The sequence below is a fragment of the Cinclus cinclus genome, chromosome 1, assembly GCF_963662255.1.
Source record: "Cinclus cinclus chromosome 1, bCinCin1.1, whole genome shotgun sequence".
In the NCBI taxonomy this organism is placed as follows: Eukaryota; Metazoa; Chordata; class Aves; order Passeriformes; family Cinclidae; genus Cinclus; species Cinclus cinclus.
Window position 1 is genome coordinate 135,931,634 of NC_085046.1, and position 19,731 is coordinate 135,951,364.

A 19,731-nucleotide genomic window follows, 5' to 3' on the forward strand; every position below is an offset into this window, starting at 1 on the left:
ATTCTTTAGGTATAATTAGCCCCTTTTGGAACTGCTTATATCTGACAAGTAATGACAGAAATCCTACCCTAACGCACAGTTTGATGACATAAACCCCAGTATGAATCACAGTTATTTCTTAGGAAGACATATTTTCATCAGCGTTCTCATGTAATAAGTTCATGGAGGAATATGGCAGAAAAAAATTTAAAATGAAACATGATTGCCATGGTACCTCTTGTTCCTTTGATTTCACAGAGGTAAATTTAATTATATTACATGTTCTGAACAATGGGACAATTATTTAACCACAGATATCTTATTGCACTGGTGTGCTACCACGGATGTTATGTGAGAAAAGACACCCTGATCAACATCAGCTTTAAATGTGTAATTGGCTAAATAATGCATGCATCTGGAATTATACTTTTTGGAGTATAGTAATAAAATCTGTGAACAAATAAAAAAAAAGGGGGAAATCACTGTATAAAATTCTAGTAGGTTCCAGTGTCCTTCTTTCTTTGTTGTTTCTTTTTTCAGTGCACACCAGGTTAAAGTAATTCAAAGTGTAAAACTCACAGACAAAAGGCAGTATGTAGGCTGTGCTAAATTAAAGTTATGGGTGTTACGTTTTATTATGTTTAGATGATAGCTCAAGTTATGAAGATACTGTGGAAGTAAACAGATCAAAAGATGTAACTGATTAATATGAAACACTAAAAATACAATACAAATCACCATTAAGGAAACATTTGTTTCATTATTTTGACCTCTTATTTAATTATCTCTGGTCAGTAAAACATGTCTTAAGAAAGAGATTATGGTAGCACCTGAGGGTGCCTAATTTTTAACTTCTTAAAAATGGAACCAGTTTAGAAAGATATTTTCTGAGATGCTTGATGTCCACTTACTTGGTACAGTACTATTGCAGATAGATAAACCTCAATGAGGGGAGGTACTAGAAGTTCAGAAATAACAAATAAGATGCATGATTACATACCTTAAGAACATCTCCTTGGGCTAAGTGAAATGTTCTGGCAGAAATATTGATTCCTTTCCCTGCTTGGACCTGAATACTATAAATACATTCATGGTTGTTTTCATAGTTAAGAGGATAATTGGGGGACAATAAGATTCCTTCATTATTTGTCGTGGAGGCTCCACATTCAGCTGAAATTAAAAAAAAAAATAAAAAATGTTAAGGCATGTTTTAATAGAGCACATAAATATTTTTAGTAATGGTGATAATGGTAATGTTAATGTAACCTAGTTCAACATAAAAAATATTTATTAATATAAAAATCAATTTTGAGGTACATGATCATGACAGTGATTGGAAGTTACAAGAATATTTCTAAATTGCAATATTTTAATAAAAATATATCAGAAAACACAGTGAATTAAAATCATATTAATGATACATTTCATAATCATATTTTTTCATGGGATCTTCCTTGACTTTTGCTACATTTGTTTTAATTTCTCCAACACTTAAAATTCATAGACATGCAAATTAAATTAAAGTAGAATTCTATAAATGTATATATTTATATATATATATGCACATAAATAAATAAATATGTGAAGATACATACATTTTCACATAGATTAATGAAAAAAAAAGTAATTTTTTCCTCTGATAGTATTTAACCAAGATAATCAATAGAGACAATGGTGTAAATTACAGTAGGAAAATATTGTGTTATAGCTACCAGATAAATATAGAAAAAAAACAATCAAAAAAAATTAAGAAAAACATAACTCTCGGGGGGGGTGGACAGAAAATTAATTTAATTATTTTCAAGTAATACAGTCATTATTTCAAGAAGTAAACCTTATAATTCAAGATTCTGGCAATTCATTTAATCACCCAAAAATACCTGGAAACATAAACACTTCTGGCAATTCTTCATTAGGCATTATTAACTAACTTTCACTTCCTATCATGTATTGGATTATATACATATTCAAATAATTTTTAGCCTTTAGTTACCACATATTTTAAATAGACACTGAGAAACACTTGCAATACTTTGCACCCCTTTTTATTTAATCTTGTATGCGGCCATTACATGGCAAGTACAAGAGTATTTCCTCTCTTTTTAACAGATTCAGATTAATTTTAACTGTAACACTAAGTTTTCTGTGTTTATGTTTGTTTTCAATATAATTTTATTTCAATATTCCTGCCACTTAATTTACTTGCTCTCATGAGAATGAATCTTGTTTATTTTAACCTGGGAAGTTAACTGATTTATATTTCACACAGCAAACCATGTTCTGCGAAACTACATTGTAATCTTAATGGTTTGAAAAGATGTTTAGGCAAACTATGGTGTCTACTCTAAAACCTTTTATTATTTAATTAATATTATTATTATTTCCACCCCGACTTGCTTAAGCAACGTTCAGCACATTGAAATATATACTTTGTACATGAAATTAAGTTGGCAATGACAAAAAAAATGCAACTTGATAAACTATCCTTTTTGTATGTAACTAAAGCAGATATTGCACGGAAAGCCAAATCAGGCACAGATCAAAGAACAAATGCTTGATGACTACATCTAATTCAGCAATATAGAACAAGTACACAAATATTTCAGGTAACATTATTTTGTCCTGGAACAGCTGGATACACACAGTCTAGGCAAAAGTGGAAACCCTTCTATTCTACCTGATCATATCTATCCTTTTATTGCACTCTCAAATAAATGGGTATTTGCTATTTCAAAGACGCATAGGTCACTTTGAATTACAACAGAAAGGAGCAAGATGATTGTAATTTCAGGATTGTGAGATCTCTTTTCCCATTCCAGAGGGATATAAAAGCCACAAGGTAATTATGGTATTAAGTTGATCCAACAACTCTGGGCTATGTCAGAACTATAATTCAAAGCAATTTTTTAAAATCTGAACACAGAAATAAGCTAACAGTTAGGACATTTTAAAATAGTGTTTTAGAATCATACTAAGGTTTCTGTTGAGAAAAAGGATGTCATCATGTTTCATGTCATCGTATTTATAAATATGATTTTCTGAATTTAGAGAAAGAATATTGTATTCCAAGTTGTGGATGTCACATCCCTGGAAGTGTCCAAAATCAGGTTGAATGAGGCTTGAGCAACATGATTGATTAAAAAATGTTCCTGCCTATGGCAAACAGATGTACCACACGAACTTTAAAGGTTCCTTCTAAATCAAACCACTCTGTGATTCTCTGTATCTTGTGTTAGCAGACAAAGCTAGTTTAGTAAAAGCAGTCTCAAAAACCACAGTATAATAGAATTTCTCCCCTAGCATCATCTCAGTTCCATGCAAGCACACAGTCCAGCCTACAACAGTTGCTTCTTTTGTACATTTCTTAAAAACCAACAGCTAGCTCCTGGCTTCTCTCCTTGCCTCTTGTCAGTGCAAATTAAGGCTTAAAAAGCCGCAAATGAACAACTAACCCCAAAGCATCAAACACATGCTCAGCCAAAAAGAGGGAGTTGGGATTATATTTTGGAACAAGTGCTAAATTGAACTGGGAAGGTCTACAATTAATACTGTAAGGTATTCCAAACTACAGCATAGATATTTCTGAGAATCTCCACTCCTATCTATAAACACAAACAGGTGGTTATATTGTCTAAAGTCACATGGAGCTTCATGGGACTTACAGCTTCTTTCTATTCTCTGATGGTAATACTAGAGCAAAGATAAAGAGACATTAATAATCATATTTGAATTTAAGTGCTGAGTAAAAAATTGTCAGGAAAAAGTAGATGGAGTTCTAAAGTTTGAAATAAATCCAAATATTAAACACATGCAATTTTTTCGAAGTGTTTTGAAAATAATTTTTACAGGCATTACAGTGAGTGAAAGATAAATAAAAATTTAAGAGGAAAACCAGGACAAAGTTAAGGGAATATGTGTAAATAGGGAAACAGAAGAGAGAAAAGAGGTGACAAAACAGTCTTCGTGAATAAAGGAAAAATTACAGCGGATCAGAGAGTCTGTAACCTTCTTTAAATCGTATATGGAGCTGTTATCAGAACTTACAAATATTTTGTTACAGTATTAATGTTTCATTTTAGTAATATTCCCTGATCAACAGAGATAAAAATTCGGCTGCTTTATTAATAAAGTCTTGGGGTTTTAAAAAAATTCTACTTGTTTCAGCTGAAACCTAGAACCTGCCTTACACATTTTTCTTGTATTAAAAAATAGGAAAAATATTCCACATCCAGATAAATTTTCACAAAGACTTTTATTCAGCCTAATATAAAGTAGAAGGATGCAACAGTAAGTGGATTACTGAAGTGAATTACTGTTTCCAGACTTTGGCAGAAATAATAGATTCTTTTCAGTATTAGAAAGGAAAATAAACATAAATCTCAAAGGAAAAATAATGAAAAGTAAAAACTTCTATAACAAGATATTTACAAAAAAAGACCGTCATGCTTCTGGCTGTGAATGTGTGTTCATTGCACCTTACCATAATAAAACAGATTAATTTAAACTGCTGTTTATTAGTGTATTTAAATTTTGTAAATAAGGGAAATGACATTAAGATTGTAACCAAGGAATGGAATGCATTAACCTCTTTGACAAAATTCTTTAATGAATTGAAGGTTGCTCATAAATAAAAAAAAAAAAGGAGAATATTGCAATATTTCTCACAATTTAGCTGATTAAATTCTTGCCATAAAAAATTATCAATCCAAAAACCATTATGTGCTCCTACAGATCAAAATTCAGACAGAGTGAAATTGTTTTCTTCCATACAGTCCTTTAGAACCAAAATATAAGAGCTACATCTAGCATTCTGTGTTTTGAAAAGATGGTATCTCTTGGTTAGGAGACTGGGCAATGAAACAGCTTGACTGGGCAAGTAGGCAGAAGCATTCCAAAATGGATTTTATCTTTAAACAACTTTGTACTAGATTGTGAATAAACAGTTGCTTCAGAAACAGTATCTAAATTCAGGGCTTGACAAAGGTTTCTTATTAAGACATTTGTCTTCAGACATTCTGCCTCTTCAACTGGAGTCTGGCAGAAAACAGAAAATAGACTCTTGTCAAAACAACGCAGAAAAACAGACGATAGCACAAAAATGCTGAAAGGATTAAGTTGCTACTAAATCATTCTTTCTGTGAATATCATGAGTCATAAGGTTATCACAAGATTTCCAAACAGTTTTTATATTCTGAGAGGTTAAATACAGGGAACCCTGTGCTGAGGAAAAAAGTGAAAGGAACACTGTCTTCTTCAATCAGTGAGAATAGTGGGGTTTCCTTTTATTTTATGTTGTTCCAAAATACAAGACTTCCTTTCATATAGGCAAAAATGATTAACAGAGATTTCATATTATGTAGCTGCAATACCAGTACCTGCTTTCTAGATGATCTGAACATCAAAAGATTCCTAAGGTTATTTGCGTATTAAAATCATTTGCAGTATACTTTGGCTGTTTTATGACTACATTATTTATTTTATAGTGAATCTTATAGTATTTCCAGATCTGGGAATATCCTGTATTTATGACCTAAAAATATTTTTCAAAAAGATGATACTTCTTCCTCAATGGCCAAATGGCCAGTGGCCAATTACAAAAAATATCTTTCTTAGAAAGAATTACTTAACATTATTAATGTTATTTTTCATGACTGATCACTCCAGCTGACAAGAATAGGTAGGAGTCCCATATACTTTAAATATTATGATCCTGCATTGCAATCAGTCAAAAGAGGATGAAGAAATAGCATGGCAAATGAGCTGCTCCATTAATGCTAACAAGGCAAATTGTATTAAAAACCCCACATTTTATATTAGAAGAATTCAAATTACCAATGTGCATGATTTTCCTTTAAACTAATTTAATATTCTTATAAAAAACCTCAACACCAACAAAAATATCCCAGAACATGAACAACCAAAGGAACCCCTCCACAAAGTAACTCTGGAACTTCTGGAGCTGTTGGAATTCAGTAAAAATTTCCACATGGGCAACAGGAAGAGTTAAAGCTTGATGCAAAATCTTAAAATACATAGGAAATATTAAAAAACATCTTATCACACCATAACACTATAATAATAACATATGGTGAGACCTCAATGACTGTATTTTGGTTTTTTGGGAATATTGTTTCTGAAGAAAATAACAGACATATAACATGTTCACACATGACAGAAGAAATATTTAGGGGAGTAAATTTACTTCTGATGAACAGAAGAAAGCTTAGGATTCATTTGTTCTGAGATGAATCAATGACATTTACAAGTGGACATCGCAATCCTTAAACTCAGAATTCATGCTGCTCAAACATTCCACATATTAAAAGAAATCTCAAAACTAGTGAAAGGACATTTTTTGAAGCAAAAATGTATTAAAAGCAATCTTTATCTTAAATGTTTTGTGTGCACAGAAATGGATAGAGCTATGCAGATGGAGCAGGATTAATGGGATATAGAATAAGATGTGCAGAGGTAGCTAATGGTTCTCCTGCTAATAAGGGAACTTACTACAAATGTATCTGTGGTAGGACCTTCCCTTCCTTGGTTCTATATTTTTACATATCCATTCAATGGTGAATTTATTTTCTCTTTCATACGATATAACTTTTCAGACATTTCTGAGTGTCTGTTCTTGGTGTTCTTTGAAAAGCACCTTAAATAAAGCTTGGCAAAGAAGTTGTGTCAGTGAACACCTTGGCAAAAAATCTCTACTGGCAAAAAAATCCATGTACAATATTACATAAAAAGTATGCAACATTACAGAAATTAATGAGTTTGCCTGTAGATATTTTATATCTTTTTGCCTGCTTTTTATAATTTCAAGGGACATAGTTCCTTAGAAATCTTTAAGTCCAGAACTAGAGATTGTTAAGGACTTACTGAGAAGAATTAACAGAAAAAGTGAAAGTAGCACAGAAGAAAAAGGTTTTAAAGTCAATGTCTTCCAGTTAGGGTTTAGCAGTCTGGAAAGAAATTTATTAGCTCTAAGAAAGACAAAGGAAAAGACTTTACATGGTTGGGAAGCTATGAAGACACAGATTACTTTACATAGACACAGAAATCACTAGGGTCTATAAATTGAGACATAACAGTTACAATAAAAAGTACTACAATTTGGTTATTGGACAGCCTTATAAGGAATGAAAAAACAACCTGGAAAAGGGCAGGGGACAGAGAAAAAAAAAATACATAAGAAATTCTAACATAATAGGGACAATTTCACTGAAAAGTAATTCCAAGAATGAAATATGTGTGCTGAATATGAACACTGCATTTGGTTTTCACGTGGGTATATCATTAAAATAAATCATGAAACTAAGGCATGACAGTGTTCTTTAATCATCTTCACTCCATTATTGTTTATAAGAAAAGTTTAATTTTATCTATGTCACTATTTTTCCCTTTAAAGAAACAATAATTGCTCTTGTTTGTTCCTATCTGCAACTCAGTTACAGGAAAACTCTTGCAAGTTATCTATGGCATTGCAAATTATAAAGAGAACTAGGCAAAGACATCTGAACTCCAAACACATCAGAACATTTCAGAGACACTACAACTCTATGAAACAGCTCCATATTTACAAACTTAAGACAATTTCTCTGCTCTGTATTACAAGCTGGAGACAAACCCCTAGCATATTGAAAGAAATGTTGATTCCTTATGATCACCCAGAGCTTAGAGTTTGCTTTTTATAAAGTCAAAAGTGAGCACGCATTCATACTCACTGTAGGTATTTTTTTAAAGAATGTATTACTTAGTCAGAAAGAGACATCCTTTCACTGTCCACAGAAAAGTTCAAGGCAATTAACTAAAGATTATGGACTTTTTTTCTGTCATCATTAAATACACCCATTTACTAACAGCTTGTTTTGTTGGCTGTGTTGTTAATTTGTAGTAACTCGTACAGAGTGTGTTTTAAATTTGTTAGCCAACACAGAGTGGATAACACACCAAAGTTTCAGCTACCCTCAAAATATTCTTGCCCTGTGACTACAGACATCTACCCCAAGAAGTGCTGCATCACATGGTGAACGGAAAAATGGAAAATCTTTATGCTATTTTAGAAAAATCTTATTATAAAAATTGTTTAAGAACAACATTAAGCTCTACTGAATTGAGAAAGTATCATCATTTGGGAAATTCAGCTTTAAAAATTCAGTAAAAGTATAATTGTTTGCTATTTGAACTCTAGTTTTCCATTCAAAATTCCTAATTTCAAAATTCTATTTCATAAGTCTTAAGTATTTTTTTAAACTATCTTTATAGATTGAATAATAACATTAATTAATAAATAATAAGAATTTATCCATCTTCTACATAAGAAAAGGAAAGACAACTTCTAATTTTCTGGCAAATTACTTGGTTTAGAATTGATTATGATTGACTACTCTGTTTCAAAACCCAACACATTGATCTTTGCTGTATCCAGACAAGGATGCTTGGCCTTCCACCAAACTTCTTCTACTTTATCTGTCTTCCTTGAATTTTATTCTTGTGTTGACAATCTGAACACAAATACTATGAGTGGTGGTTGCCTCCCAGTTGATGTTATATGCATGTGAAAGTACACATTACATCAGAAGGATTGCATCTCATTAATCATTGTGACCAAAAAAAAAAAAAACAAAAAGCCAAACATGAGCAACAGCAACAATAAATAAATTTTGAGTCTAATATAACTGGTCAACAGGAATTTCTACTCCTGTCATGTTTGAATTTCATTATTATGACACATAAATTAAGCACAAGATTAACAAAGGCTGGATACTTATGGGGGGAAATTTGCTAATTAAGCCATTCTAGTTGAGACAATCTTTTATTTTCAAGAGTAAGGAGAAAACATGTTGACTAGAAAAGAATTTATTTCTTATGTTACAGCTTATTCCTTGTGTTAAAGCTTTTCTCTTTTCCCCCAACAAACAATCATAAACATGATTTTTCTATGTCATGAAAGATATATGGCAACTTTTTTTACATTTATGCTGCCTTGAAAGTTTCTTTTTTTCTGGTAATTTACTAATTCATTTCATATTAATGATTCCTGAAATTTATTATTGAAATTTAACCTGTCTTCTTGACTATGAACACATTCATTATTATTCTTATGGTTAAAAATTCATCAGTCCCAACACAAAAAGAACATTTAATTCATCCATTGCTCTGACTCAGCTTCTAAATCATCTCTTGTATAGGTACATATGTAAATGTTGCTAATGCATAAGCTAAATTTATAATTTTCCTTATACTAAGGTAAGCATAAGAGTGGTTTGAACCCAAAAATGTTGATAGAGTAACAAAGAACAAATAAGAGGAAAGACATAATCAATCCACAGTTACTATGCAATCAATGTCTGAAAGATGTTTATTACTAACAATTTAGTAGGAAAAAATATTTTAAATGCACACTGATACAGATGTTTTCATGTGTGAACTTTTTCATATAGTACATACCGTTTAATAATTTCAGCAATATATACTCTTAAATGAAAATAATGCAGACACTAAAGTAACTATTCTACTTTTTAGAGATGTTATTGTTTTAACAGCTCTCTGCAGGACTGAAAATCAAATAATTTAGAAAGAATTCAGCTCAAACAACATTCTTTAGCCATTTAAATTTCTAGTCAAAGCTACATACATAGGCTACCTCTACAGTGAGTGGAGAGTGTGAAGTAGGAACCATCAGAAGGTGTTTCTTCTCAATTACCTTAGCTATCATTTAAAAACCAGAATAACTGTTCTACGGATATTCGAGGATGAGGTTCTTAATATAGGATGTCCAGGTTGACTGTACTCCTATAAATGGACCTAGTTTTAGGAAATAAATCTGGTCCAAGTGCTCTAACTACAATTTTATATTATAGGTATCTCTTGGAAGTTTGCATTGACAAAACAAATTCAAATACCTGACATCTGAACTGGTAAATGCTGATTTAAATTTATACCCAGTTTTCCTACCTGTTAATCCAAATAAGAGAAGTAAGCATTGTGCCCTCCATTTGAATTGCTTTCAAGTGTAGACTATGAACTCCACTTATAATACTAAATATATTTTAAAAAGTTTTTAAAAAATTGACTGAGGAGATATGGAGAATATGAGAGTACATTAAAAAGAGGTGCATTACCATGCTTTTCCATGCTCTAAATCTGCGAGTCCATGGACAATGACTACACATACAAGCAAATGAAAGCAGCTGACCACGTACCCACACACCTTGGCAGAGGTGCACTCCATACTCGTCGTCCACCACCAAGACAAATAACCTCTGAAGCTCCTTCTAAACGATATCCAGATGAACAGGAGAATGTCAGAGTGTCTCCAACACCAAAATTAAATCCTATTCTGTTACCAAACTGTGGGATCCCAGGATCTTCACAAGGTTCAAGATTATACTCTGAAAACAAGAGCAAGTCATCTTGTATGAGAACATCTTCTCTACCTGTCATATATGCAATATTGCAGTCTAGTAATTTCTGCATATTTCCCCTGAATATCAATACAGGCGTCAGATTTTAAACCAAAATTATTGTGCATATGTTTAATTGATAATTAGATTATGTTGAAAAGTAAAGCAAATGAATACATTCTCAAGATTCATGACACAACATGATTTGTCATTCTTGTAAGAGCCATAAATAACTCCAGTAAATACAACAAATTTTAAAAATGGCACGACAAAAATTAAATAGTTGACACTTCAGCTCACCTGGAATTTCAGTAACTGAAATTAGACTAGTTCTGTTTCCTTCCCACACTAAACTTTCTTACATTTTACTACCATCTTATTTATGAAGTGACATAAATGTGTACTTTGCCCCTATAGAGGCACAGAGGCTCACTTGTTTTGAAATTATCAAGCTTAGGAAAAAAATTATATAATATAATTTTTTAGTAGGTATGTTCATCAAAATAATTTCAATTCTTTTTTTCTTTATATAACATAGAGAAAACAATTAAAAAACAACAACAACAACAACAACAACAACAAAAATTTAAGGAGCCAGATATTACAGGTATTTTCTTACCAGAGAAAGAAATATTAAATCCTTCATAGGATATTGAGAAATCTGAAATAAACCGCAACTGAGCTCTGAAATTTCCATAGAGACCAGCATTGATTGGTGAGGGAAGCTCTGAGCCCGTCAGGCGTGCCAAAGGCTGTGTGAAACTGCCATTCTCTGTTATGAGTAAATAGTCATGATGATCCTCCAAGTGAAATGTGTAGAAGGTGAATTGCACACCTGTTAAAAAAAGTAGAATTAGATTTACGTATTATCCTATTAACATCCATGTAACCAAGACAAGGTTAAAATTCATGCATCGCATTATGAATCATCTTCTGGAAAATGAAGATAGTCCAATTTTACTAAAATTCTGTAAAATCTGTCCTGATTTTGGAAATAAAATATGCTTGCAGCAGGTTTTATTTTGACACCATCTTTAACTTTTGCCTTTAGCTGCAAAATATGGACATCTGATTTATAGAATTTAAACATATATGCTTCCAATTTTGTGTAAAATACAAGGATACCCTATGCATATTCAAAAACACAAAAGTTAATGGCTGAATAAAAAGGTAAACCTTATTTCTTAGTATCACCAGTATCCTTGAATAGCACCAGTGAAGTATTATAAAATATATGATATTAAATTCTAATGACACATATAATTGCAGCACCAATTCCTCCCAAAAAAGGGGAGATCACCTCATATGACGTGAAATGTCAACAGTAACATATTTTTGTCAATATAATATCATAATATCCTCATATATAAATCCCACATCTAGAAAGGAAGATGTCTCCTGGAACACAGTAGCAATAAAAAGACTTAAAGATCAATTGTCAAAAGACAATTAAATTACTTCTGCATCTTTAACTAAGGGTTAGAGCATGAACTTTTGGTAGAATACATTGAAAATCCAAGAAAAATAAATTTAGGAACCCATTAGCTAGCTTAAAATATTCTGGATACCTCTAGTGTAATACCATTTTCAGTTTTTTCATGTCAATTGTAAACCAGTGATTCAGTCTCTTAGAATATATCTGATGATGTAATACTTAGGATGATCCATTCACCTGGTTGCAAATTAACATAGCAGATGAAGATTAATGACTTTTGGGTACTCTCATGGCCTACAAATTTTTAATAGTAAACATAATTTAGTCAAAATCAAAGAAATAGTTCCCCTTCCTACAGACCCAACACTGTACCACTCACTGTACCCCTGTCACCACCAGCCCCAAATTTCCCAAATAGGGAAATAAAATCCAAGCTAGATATAATCTTCTTGACTCAGATGTCTAAATATAAAAACATCGTGCCCCTTTAGGTGTTGTAGGTTACCTTTTTCTACACCTCATGTGCAGCATTAGAAGCCCCAGCACTCCCGGTTACTCAGTAAGCCTGTTACTTTTGCTGGAGTTTTTTGGGGGTTTTGTTTTTATTGTTTGCCTTTTTTGTTTGTTGGTTTGTTTTTGTTGTTTTGTTTTTTTGGTTTGTTTTGGTTCTTTTTTGTTTGTTCTTTTTTTTTTCTTTTTTTTGTAATATTCATGAGGTTGTCTGAATAGCATTTAACATTTATGCTCATGCAACTCAATCACACCTAAGAAATACAACTTGCTTGGGTATCTGGAATGCAAGGGCACTTGGTTGATGAACCTCGTAAAGGACTTTTCAGTACAGGAAGGAAAGACAGGAAATGAGAGAAGTAATGAATGATATAAACACACACACATAAGCTTTAATGAGCAGGATTAAGTGGAGGTACTAACAAAGACCAGAATTCTTATGTTTCTGTCTGATGGTAAATTAAATGCATCACTGTAATCTTAAAGCAGTTAAATCTTAGTAATTGATGATAATGAGGGAAAGTATTTTATCATGGGTCTTATGAAAATTAGAAATTTACCATGGAATACTTGAGGGAATTTGTGAGATTAAATAAAACTGAAGATGAGGGTTTTTTTTCAAATGGTAGTTGGTAACCTCAAAATTTTTGTGAGATGTTTTGTGCCAGCCAAGATAAGGGAAGGGATCATGATAGGTAAGAGTGAAAAAGTGTGCGGAAAGAGAGAGGGTTAAGGGTCTCTAGTCCCTGCACCTCACCAGTGCAGCCTGTCTTCTATTATTTTAAAACTCTACTCCTGACTAATATGCAAACATGTCTTCTGTCCAGAGTGACCACTAGTGCTCATTAGGATGGACTGTCTGGGGAGCAGGACGAGATCAGGGGACAACTGGAAAAAGGGCACTGGTCACACAGACCAGGCAGAACCTAGAAGGAGTAGAATCTGGAGGCCAGCTCCTGGGTCAAAATATGGAAGGTTAGGGAGCACATTCATGTGTGTATGCGCGTGTCACTTCTAATAGACTCCTTTCCCCCTCAATCTGAGTAAAGAAATAGGATTTGGTCGCCTGTGGTGTTCATGTCTGTTTCAGTGCTGCTGATGTTTCTGTGTGGGCCAATAAGACACTTCCCTCTGTCCTTGTTAGTCTGTGTGACCAGCTGTGTACATTGGCGTCTTTGGAACTTTGGAATAGCCGCATACTCTTGCCATCAGCTGGGCATACACATGGGAGCAATCAGAGAAAAACCTTGGATCTTGGAGACCTCTATCTTTTACTTTCCTTTAAAGAGGCTGGAGCCATTCAGGTTTTTCGAGCAGATATCTCTTTCTCTTCTTAAAACTCCATACATATAACATAATCCCTCTGGATCCAGAAAAACACATTATTACTTAATAACACTGATAGAAATTACTGGATGAGATTTTATTTTGTGCTTATGGTAAAACTAAATAATCCAAAAGACTTATTCTGGCTTTTAAAAATTCTTAATTTACTAATTACATGACCAAAGCCATTCATCTATTTTTATCATCCTTTTCATTCTCCCAGCTTGAGTGAGAATAAATTGGCAAAAATCACACACAGAATTCTGGAATTGAGATTGGGTTGCATATCTTTTGAACTAATGCATATAAATTTAGCTTTGGAATTAATAAATTCTTAAATGTTGCCTTTTTAAAAAAAAACTTAATTCATATAGGATGTAGTGTTCATGTCACATGAAAAGATGTCTTAAAAAACCATATGTGATACATATATACATATATATATATATGGAATAAGACCAAAATTCAGCTCATATTTGTTGCCTTTACTGCACTCCAAATTAATTTTGGCCCTTTTTATCCATGCATGTATACTGAAGCAACAAATTCAGAAACACCAAAGAAAATTTTATGATAGTAACCCAAAATAATGAAATTCTTATGAATCACAGTTGAGCTTCACTGAGTATTGTTCAAACATCAGACTCAAGGTTTAACTCAAGGGAATGTTTCAATCAATTTTCCAGATTGCCATGACATTTCTTAGCAAAACCCCAAGGTATATTACAGCACTAGCTGTACAATTTGGTTTTCTTCAGAAAATATTCTAATCACATTAATATATGCTGTGTGACAGATTGTGTCTTCTCTGGGGAAGAATTTTTAAAGATATGTTCAGGTAGATTCCTTCTCTCTGCCTCACATGTGCCATTCTTTATAAGGGGAATATTTAAAATCTGAAATGGAGATAGGAAGACATAAAACTGTAAAATGTCACTTATCTATTTTACAATTCAGAATGTTGGGGAATGGGTTAATTAACTGATCTCATAATAGATCTTTCAAAATATATCCCATATGTATGTGGTATGATACTCCATAAATTCCATTTCACCATATATTTAAATTTCATTCTAATCACAGATGAAATGCAATAATTATTGTCAATAGGTGTTTCCTTTTATCTTCATAAAATTAATTAATAGACATATTAACTATTTTTACAATAAATGTTCACTTCTCTAGTTAACACATTTATTTTTTTTTTAATGAAAGAAAATTTTACCTAGTTTTAATGGACTCAACGATCATAATGTTGGTCCACAAATAAAAAATTAATTCTAAAACTTTATAATTTTACTTGAAGAGTAAAATTAAAATACATATAATTATATTGCAATATTGTTATTTAAAACAATATATACAGACACAGAAACTGTGTTTCCTATCAATTCAACATATACAGACATAAAATATATATCATAACTAAATCTATGCATTTAATTTCCTGTTATTATGTCACAGCAGTATGAAGTTGTAACATAAAGATGTGTGTATAATTAAGTAACTTCACAGCATTCTGGAGCTACAAGTTATATACTTTTCCTGGCAGTCTGACCTGAAGCTACAAAACTTTGTGGAAAAAAAACCAAACAAAATAGTAGAAAGTAAACATCATCTCAGTTAGCAGCCAATAGAAGATACTCCTTGAGTTTCTGAAGTTGAAATGATACTAGCCATGAAATAGAGCAGAAAATGAGATATGCAGAACACAGTTTATTTTTCCCTCTCATTAAAATAACCCAGTTATGTTTATGGGATTAATTTTTCCAAATGGTAACTATGTAAACCTTAGTCACTCAGTCTCCCCATAGACACTTCATCTGGGGACTGTATCAGCCTGCTGGACATTACAGGACAGAGATAAACAAGTACCTTCAGAGGATAGTTCATTCCATTTAATTCCATCTGCTTTAGATACATTTTCAGGGTGCAATGACTCATAGCCTGACGATATATGCGTTTTTCCATTAAATACAGAAGTGTCCTAATTGACTTGCTCACTGTGACATAGTACTTAACTGCTAGAAATTTAAATTAAGTAAGCCTGTGACTTATTATCATAAAAGGACAGCTATCTTCCTCATGCAGTATAACAGGAAGAGCTTAAAGAATTAATAGCCTTTTGCCAACAAGTACAAAGTATGAGGATTTCACACACTATTTCCTACTCAGAGCAAATACCCACTCTACAATTTTTTTCCAGCATCTCTTTGAGCAGCATGAATTAAAATGTCCAAGTTAAACTGCGACATTGCGTTCATACGTAATGTTTTCCCTAATAACATTTCCATACAATAATGTAAAACTTACGGAATCATCAGTCATTTAGGTTGGAAGAGACCACTTAAATAATTGAGTCCAACCACTAATCCAGCATTGCCAAGTCCACCACTAAACCATGCCCTTTTAAGTGACACATCAACACATTTTTTAAATAGCTCCAGGGATGACATTTCCCTGGGCAGCCTATTTCAGTGTCTGAAATTTTCTCTGAATGTCCAATCTTTGGACATGCTCCAACACCTCACTGTCTTTCTTGTACTGAAGAACTGGACACAGGACCACCAGTGCTGAGTGCAGAGATACAATCACTGCATCATTTCTGAGACAGCCCAGGATGCCGTTGGCCTTCCTGGCCACCTGGGCTCACTGCTGGATCCTGTTCAGCCTCTGTCAACCAAAACCCTCAGGTCTTTTTCCACTGAGCAGCTTTCCAGCTACTCTGCCCCGAGACTGTAACACTGCATGACATTGAATCAAACAATAGTATGAGTCTATAAATATGTGTGCATATATGTATCATATCATGTATGCATATATAAATATCCATGTTTATATTATTATGTCTTCCCCCATATATTTTATTTCTTCCAATTTGCTTTCTTGAGAGTCTCATTATATATGGTGGGTTTTCTCAACAGCCTCATGTTAAATGTTAAAATATCGAGAATTCCAGAATTTATTTATTGCAACTTTTAAGTACTTCTCTATCTGAGGTTTTAAGTAAAAGATAAATCACAAAAAAGATACTTTATTTTCTAAAAAAGAAAAGGAAAAAATAAAACCTACCAAAAATTTCCCAAAACTTCCCAAGTACTTTTTTTCATAATCCCATTTTTAATTTAAGATAAATGGAAGTGTTAATAGAATATCTTTCAAGAATCCTGAAAAATGTGGCTTCATCTGACCTCATATTACTGTAGAATTCACATCATTTTCTGTCATGTATTACTCTGTGAAGCCAAACTCTTACCCATCTCTGCTACTTGCCTTCAATTCTCAGATTATAAAGCTTGTACTATTATCCAATGGCTTCTCAGACAGAGTGCAAGATAAATGACTACAGGTCTAACAGTTTCTTAACACTTTCTATTAGTCTTTCTTGGTTATCCAGAAGAACAAAAGATACACAGTCCTTTATATTGCCACAACTCTAAAAGCCATGTATCATACCTAGAGGTAACAAAGACAAATGTAGCATGTGATGTAGCATCAGTAAGTTCAGGAGGTTTTTTTCACTGTGGATGCTTAGAATCAAATTACATTGACACAAAGGCATCACTTGGTAATAAGAGAGACTAGGGAACAGTTGGAGCAATAGTTTTGAGAGATACACTTTGCCATTTTAACACTTTATGGAGTTTTAAATGGGACAACCAGTCAATGATTTAACATTAGATGAGAAACTATCACACTATTTGTACAAAATAGAATAAGGGGATCACACATCAGCACAAGTCTCTGTATCTGAAGTCTTAATTTTATGTTATCCATAACTCTTTCTTAGAGGAATATATCATCAGCATACTTTGTAACATTTTTATGCCCTCACTGAGAAAGAACACTGATGAAATTCTGAATTAAAAATGTGCCTTCCTTCTTCTCCCTTTCATTTCTTTTCCTGTATTCCTTCCAGTGTAACAGTATAATTTTCTTTTTTTGTGTGTTCTTACTAGCTTACTCATTGTATTCAGTTTCTCTTGTGACATCTATCTCTGTCTCCTTCCCCTAACAATAAATCTCTCTAGCTCTTTCCACCCACAGCACAAGAGTACTATGCAGTCACTCCCATATTTAATGCAAAATACAAACAGGAACCTAAAAGTATGATCTGTCTCATCTAGTACCAAAGCCTTTCATTTAAAAGCAGCTAGGGCATATCACTTCTAGGCAACTGCTACCAGCTTCCATTTGTGTCCTAATCATTATTTAATGTCTCTGAGAAGAGTTAAAATCAGTATTACATCTTTTTCCTGAAGTCTACCTTCAAGAAGAAAACAAAAAAAAAAAAAAAACAAAAAACTCTCTTCCTTAAAAGACTTCCATCCTTCAACTTCTGTGATCACTCATTAAATGATTCTTTCTTGCTGACTTTTCATTCTGTGGGAAGTATAAGGGCCTAGTCCAATTCTGGAATTCTGGAATTCTAGGAGAAAATTCTACAAGAAAATCAAACAAACCCAAAAATTCATCAGCAATGCAAATCCAAGTGCTTTGGTGCTAACCTAGGTATATTTCTAGAGCAAAGAGTACTGGACATATATATATATATATAAATACACAAACCACCCCCCCAAAAAAAACAAAACAAAACAAAGCAAAACAAAACAAAAAAACCCAACAAATAAAAAACCCAAAACATAAATTGGAAAAAGATAAAAGTATTTATTTACCTTTTCCATGGGTAACATCCACAGTCCACGTGCAATTCAGTGAATTTGGATATAAATCAGGATAACCTGGTGATAAAATTGTTCCACTAGGGCCTCTAACATCTCCACCACATAAAGCTAGAAACAAAGAAAATATTAACAATATCAAAAATAATATTATAAAGAATGGAAAATATGCAGATGAGAGAAAGTGTGAGAAAAAATATAAATTTCTGCCTTTAAAATAACTTAAAAGTAGTTACCCAAATGATTTAGCAATTTCAGATATGACTACAGGCTATTTTTATACAATAGAAAAATAAATGCAATCAATGATTAATTAATTTGTGTTTAACATGCATGACAAAATCAAAATCAAGTTTCATTTGCTGTTTTTTTCAGATTTTCTGGAGACTCTGTGAAAAACATTAAGTTCAGCAGAGAGATGAAGGCAGATGATACAGAACCAAATAATATCACTTAACAGAAGCCAAGGTTGGAGAGTTAAAATGGTGGATCTTGGTTATTGAAGTATTTACTTAAAATATTTGCACAGGGAAGGTTGACATGGTTTCGTGAATACAATTATAATTATTGGTTATGTATTTGTATCAGTGATGTTATTGCTAATTACAGGTTCCAATATAAGAATAAGCATTTCGATAGTTTCATTAGCAATTTTATAAAAGTAATTGGTAATTGAGCAATACAACATTAAATTACAGCTTGAATTAATGCAAAACACAAAAATTCAGTTGTTACAATACTGGTAAAAATTTACAGCTTAATGATTTTTTATTCCAGGTTTTTTAAAATATAATATTACTCAATAACTTATAGTAAGGAAGAATCTTGCATTTTAGAATTATCATGTATCCATAACAGTTACTAAAATTCAGTATCAAGTTATTGCATCAGAGTTCTCTGAATATAGATTATCTCAGAAGGGCATACATTATAAAACAAATGAGTAGTTCTATTTCTTTTTCCTCAAGGTTAAAAGCATCTACTCCTTTTTATTTTCCTTAGCCTAATTAAATGCATTATCAAAATTATTTTGCAGAAATATTATAGAATAAAAACAGTGAACAACTCTCACCAGTTTCAGGTCAAATAATCTAGACCATTCTAGTAAAGTTGATTGTTAAGAGCTGTCCTTCCAAAGTAATTAACACAAATATTCTCTTATCTTTAGGAGATGAGACGTTAAAGGTCTTTAAAGGCACTTTTGGAGAGATGTAAATGGCAGCTACTTGTCTGTTACTCCAGTCGGTACAAATATCAAATCTTCTCCTTATTCTATGAGTGATCACTCACCTCTTTCTTGCTCATGTCTGTGCTTCCCACTCTGCTGCCACAGCAATGAGGGAGAGAGAAGGAGCCTGCCAAAGGCTGGAGGAGCAATGTCTCTTTCTAAGAG

General features: G+C 32.6%; 1 protein-coding gene across 3 annotated transcripts in view; it reads right to left on the reverse strand.

Annotated features, from left to right (window-relative positions):
- CSMD3 (CUB and Sushi multiple domains 3) overlaps positions 1 to 19,731 on the reverse strand; it is a 590,741-nt gene that overhangs the window by 203,048 nt on the left and 367,962 nt on the right. For all 3 annotated transcript variants that reach the window (XM_062491358.1, XM_062491350.1, XM_062491342.1), the window contains 4 exons: positions 18,333 to 18,449; positions 11,005 to 11,220; positions 10,185 to 10,373; positions 980 to 1,149 (listed from right to left, as the gene is read on the reverse strand). In XM_062491358.1, coding sequence (XP_062347342.1) covers positions 980 to 1,149; positions 10,185 to 10,373; positions 11,005 to 11,220; positions 18,333 to 18,449 — 692 coding nt within the window. The remainder of the gene's footprint in view (positions 1 to 979; positions 1,150 to 10,184; positions 10,374 to 11,004; positions 11,221 to 18,332; positions 18,450 to 19,731) is intronic.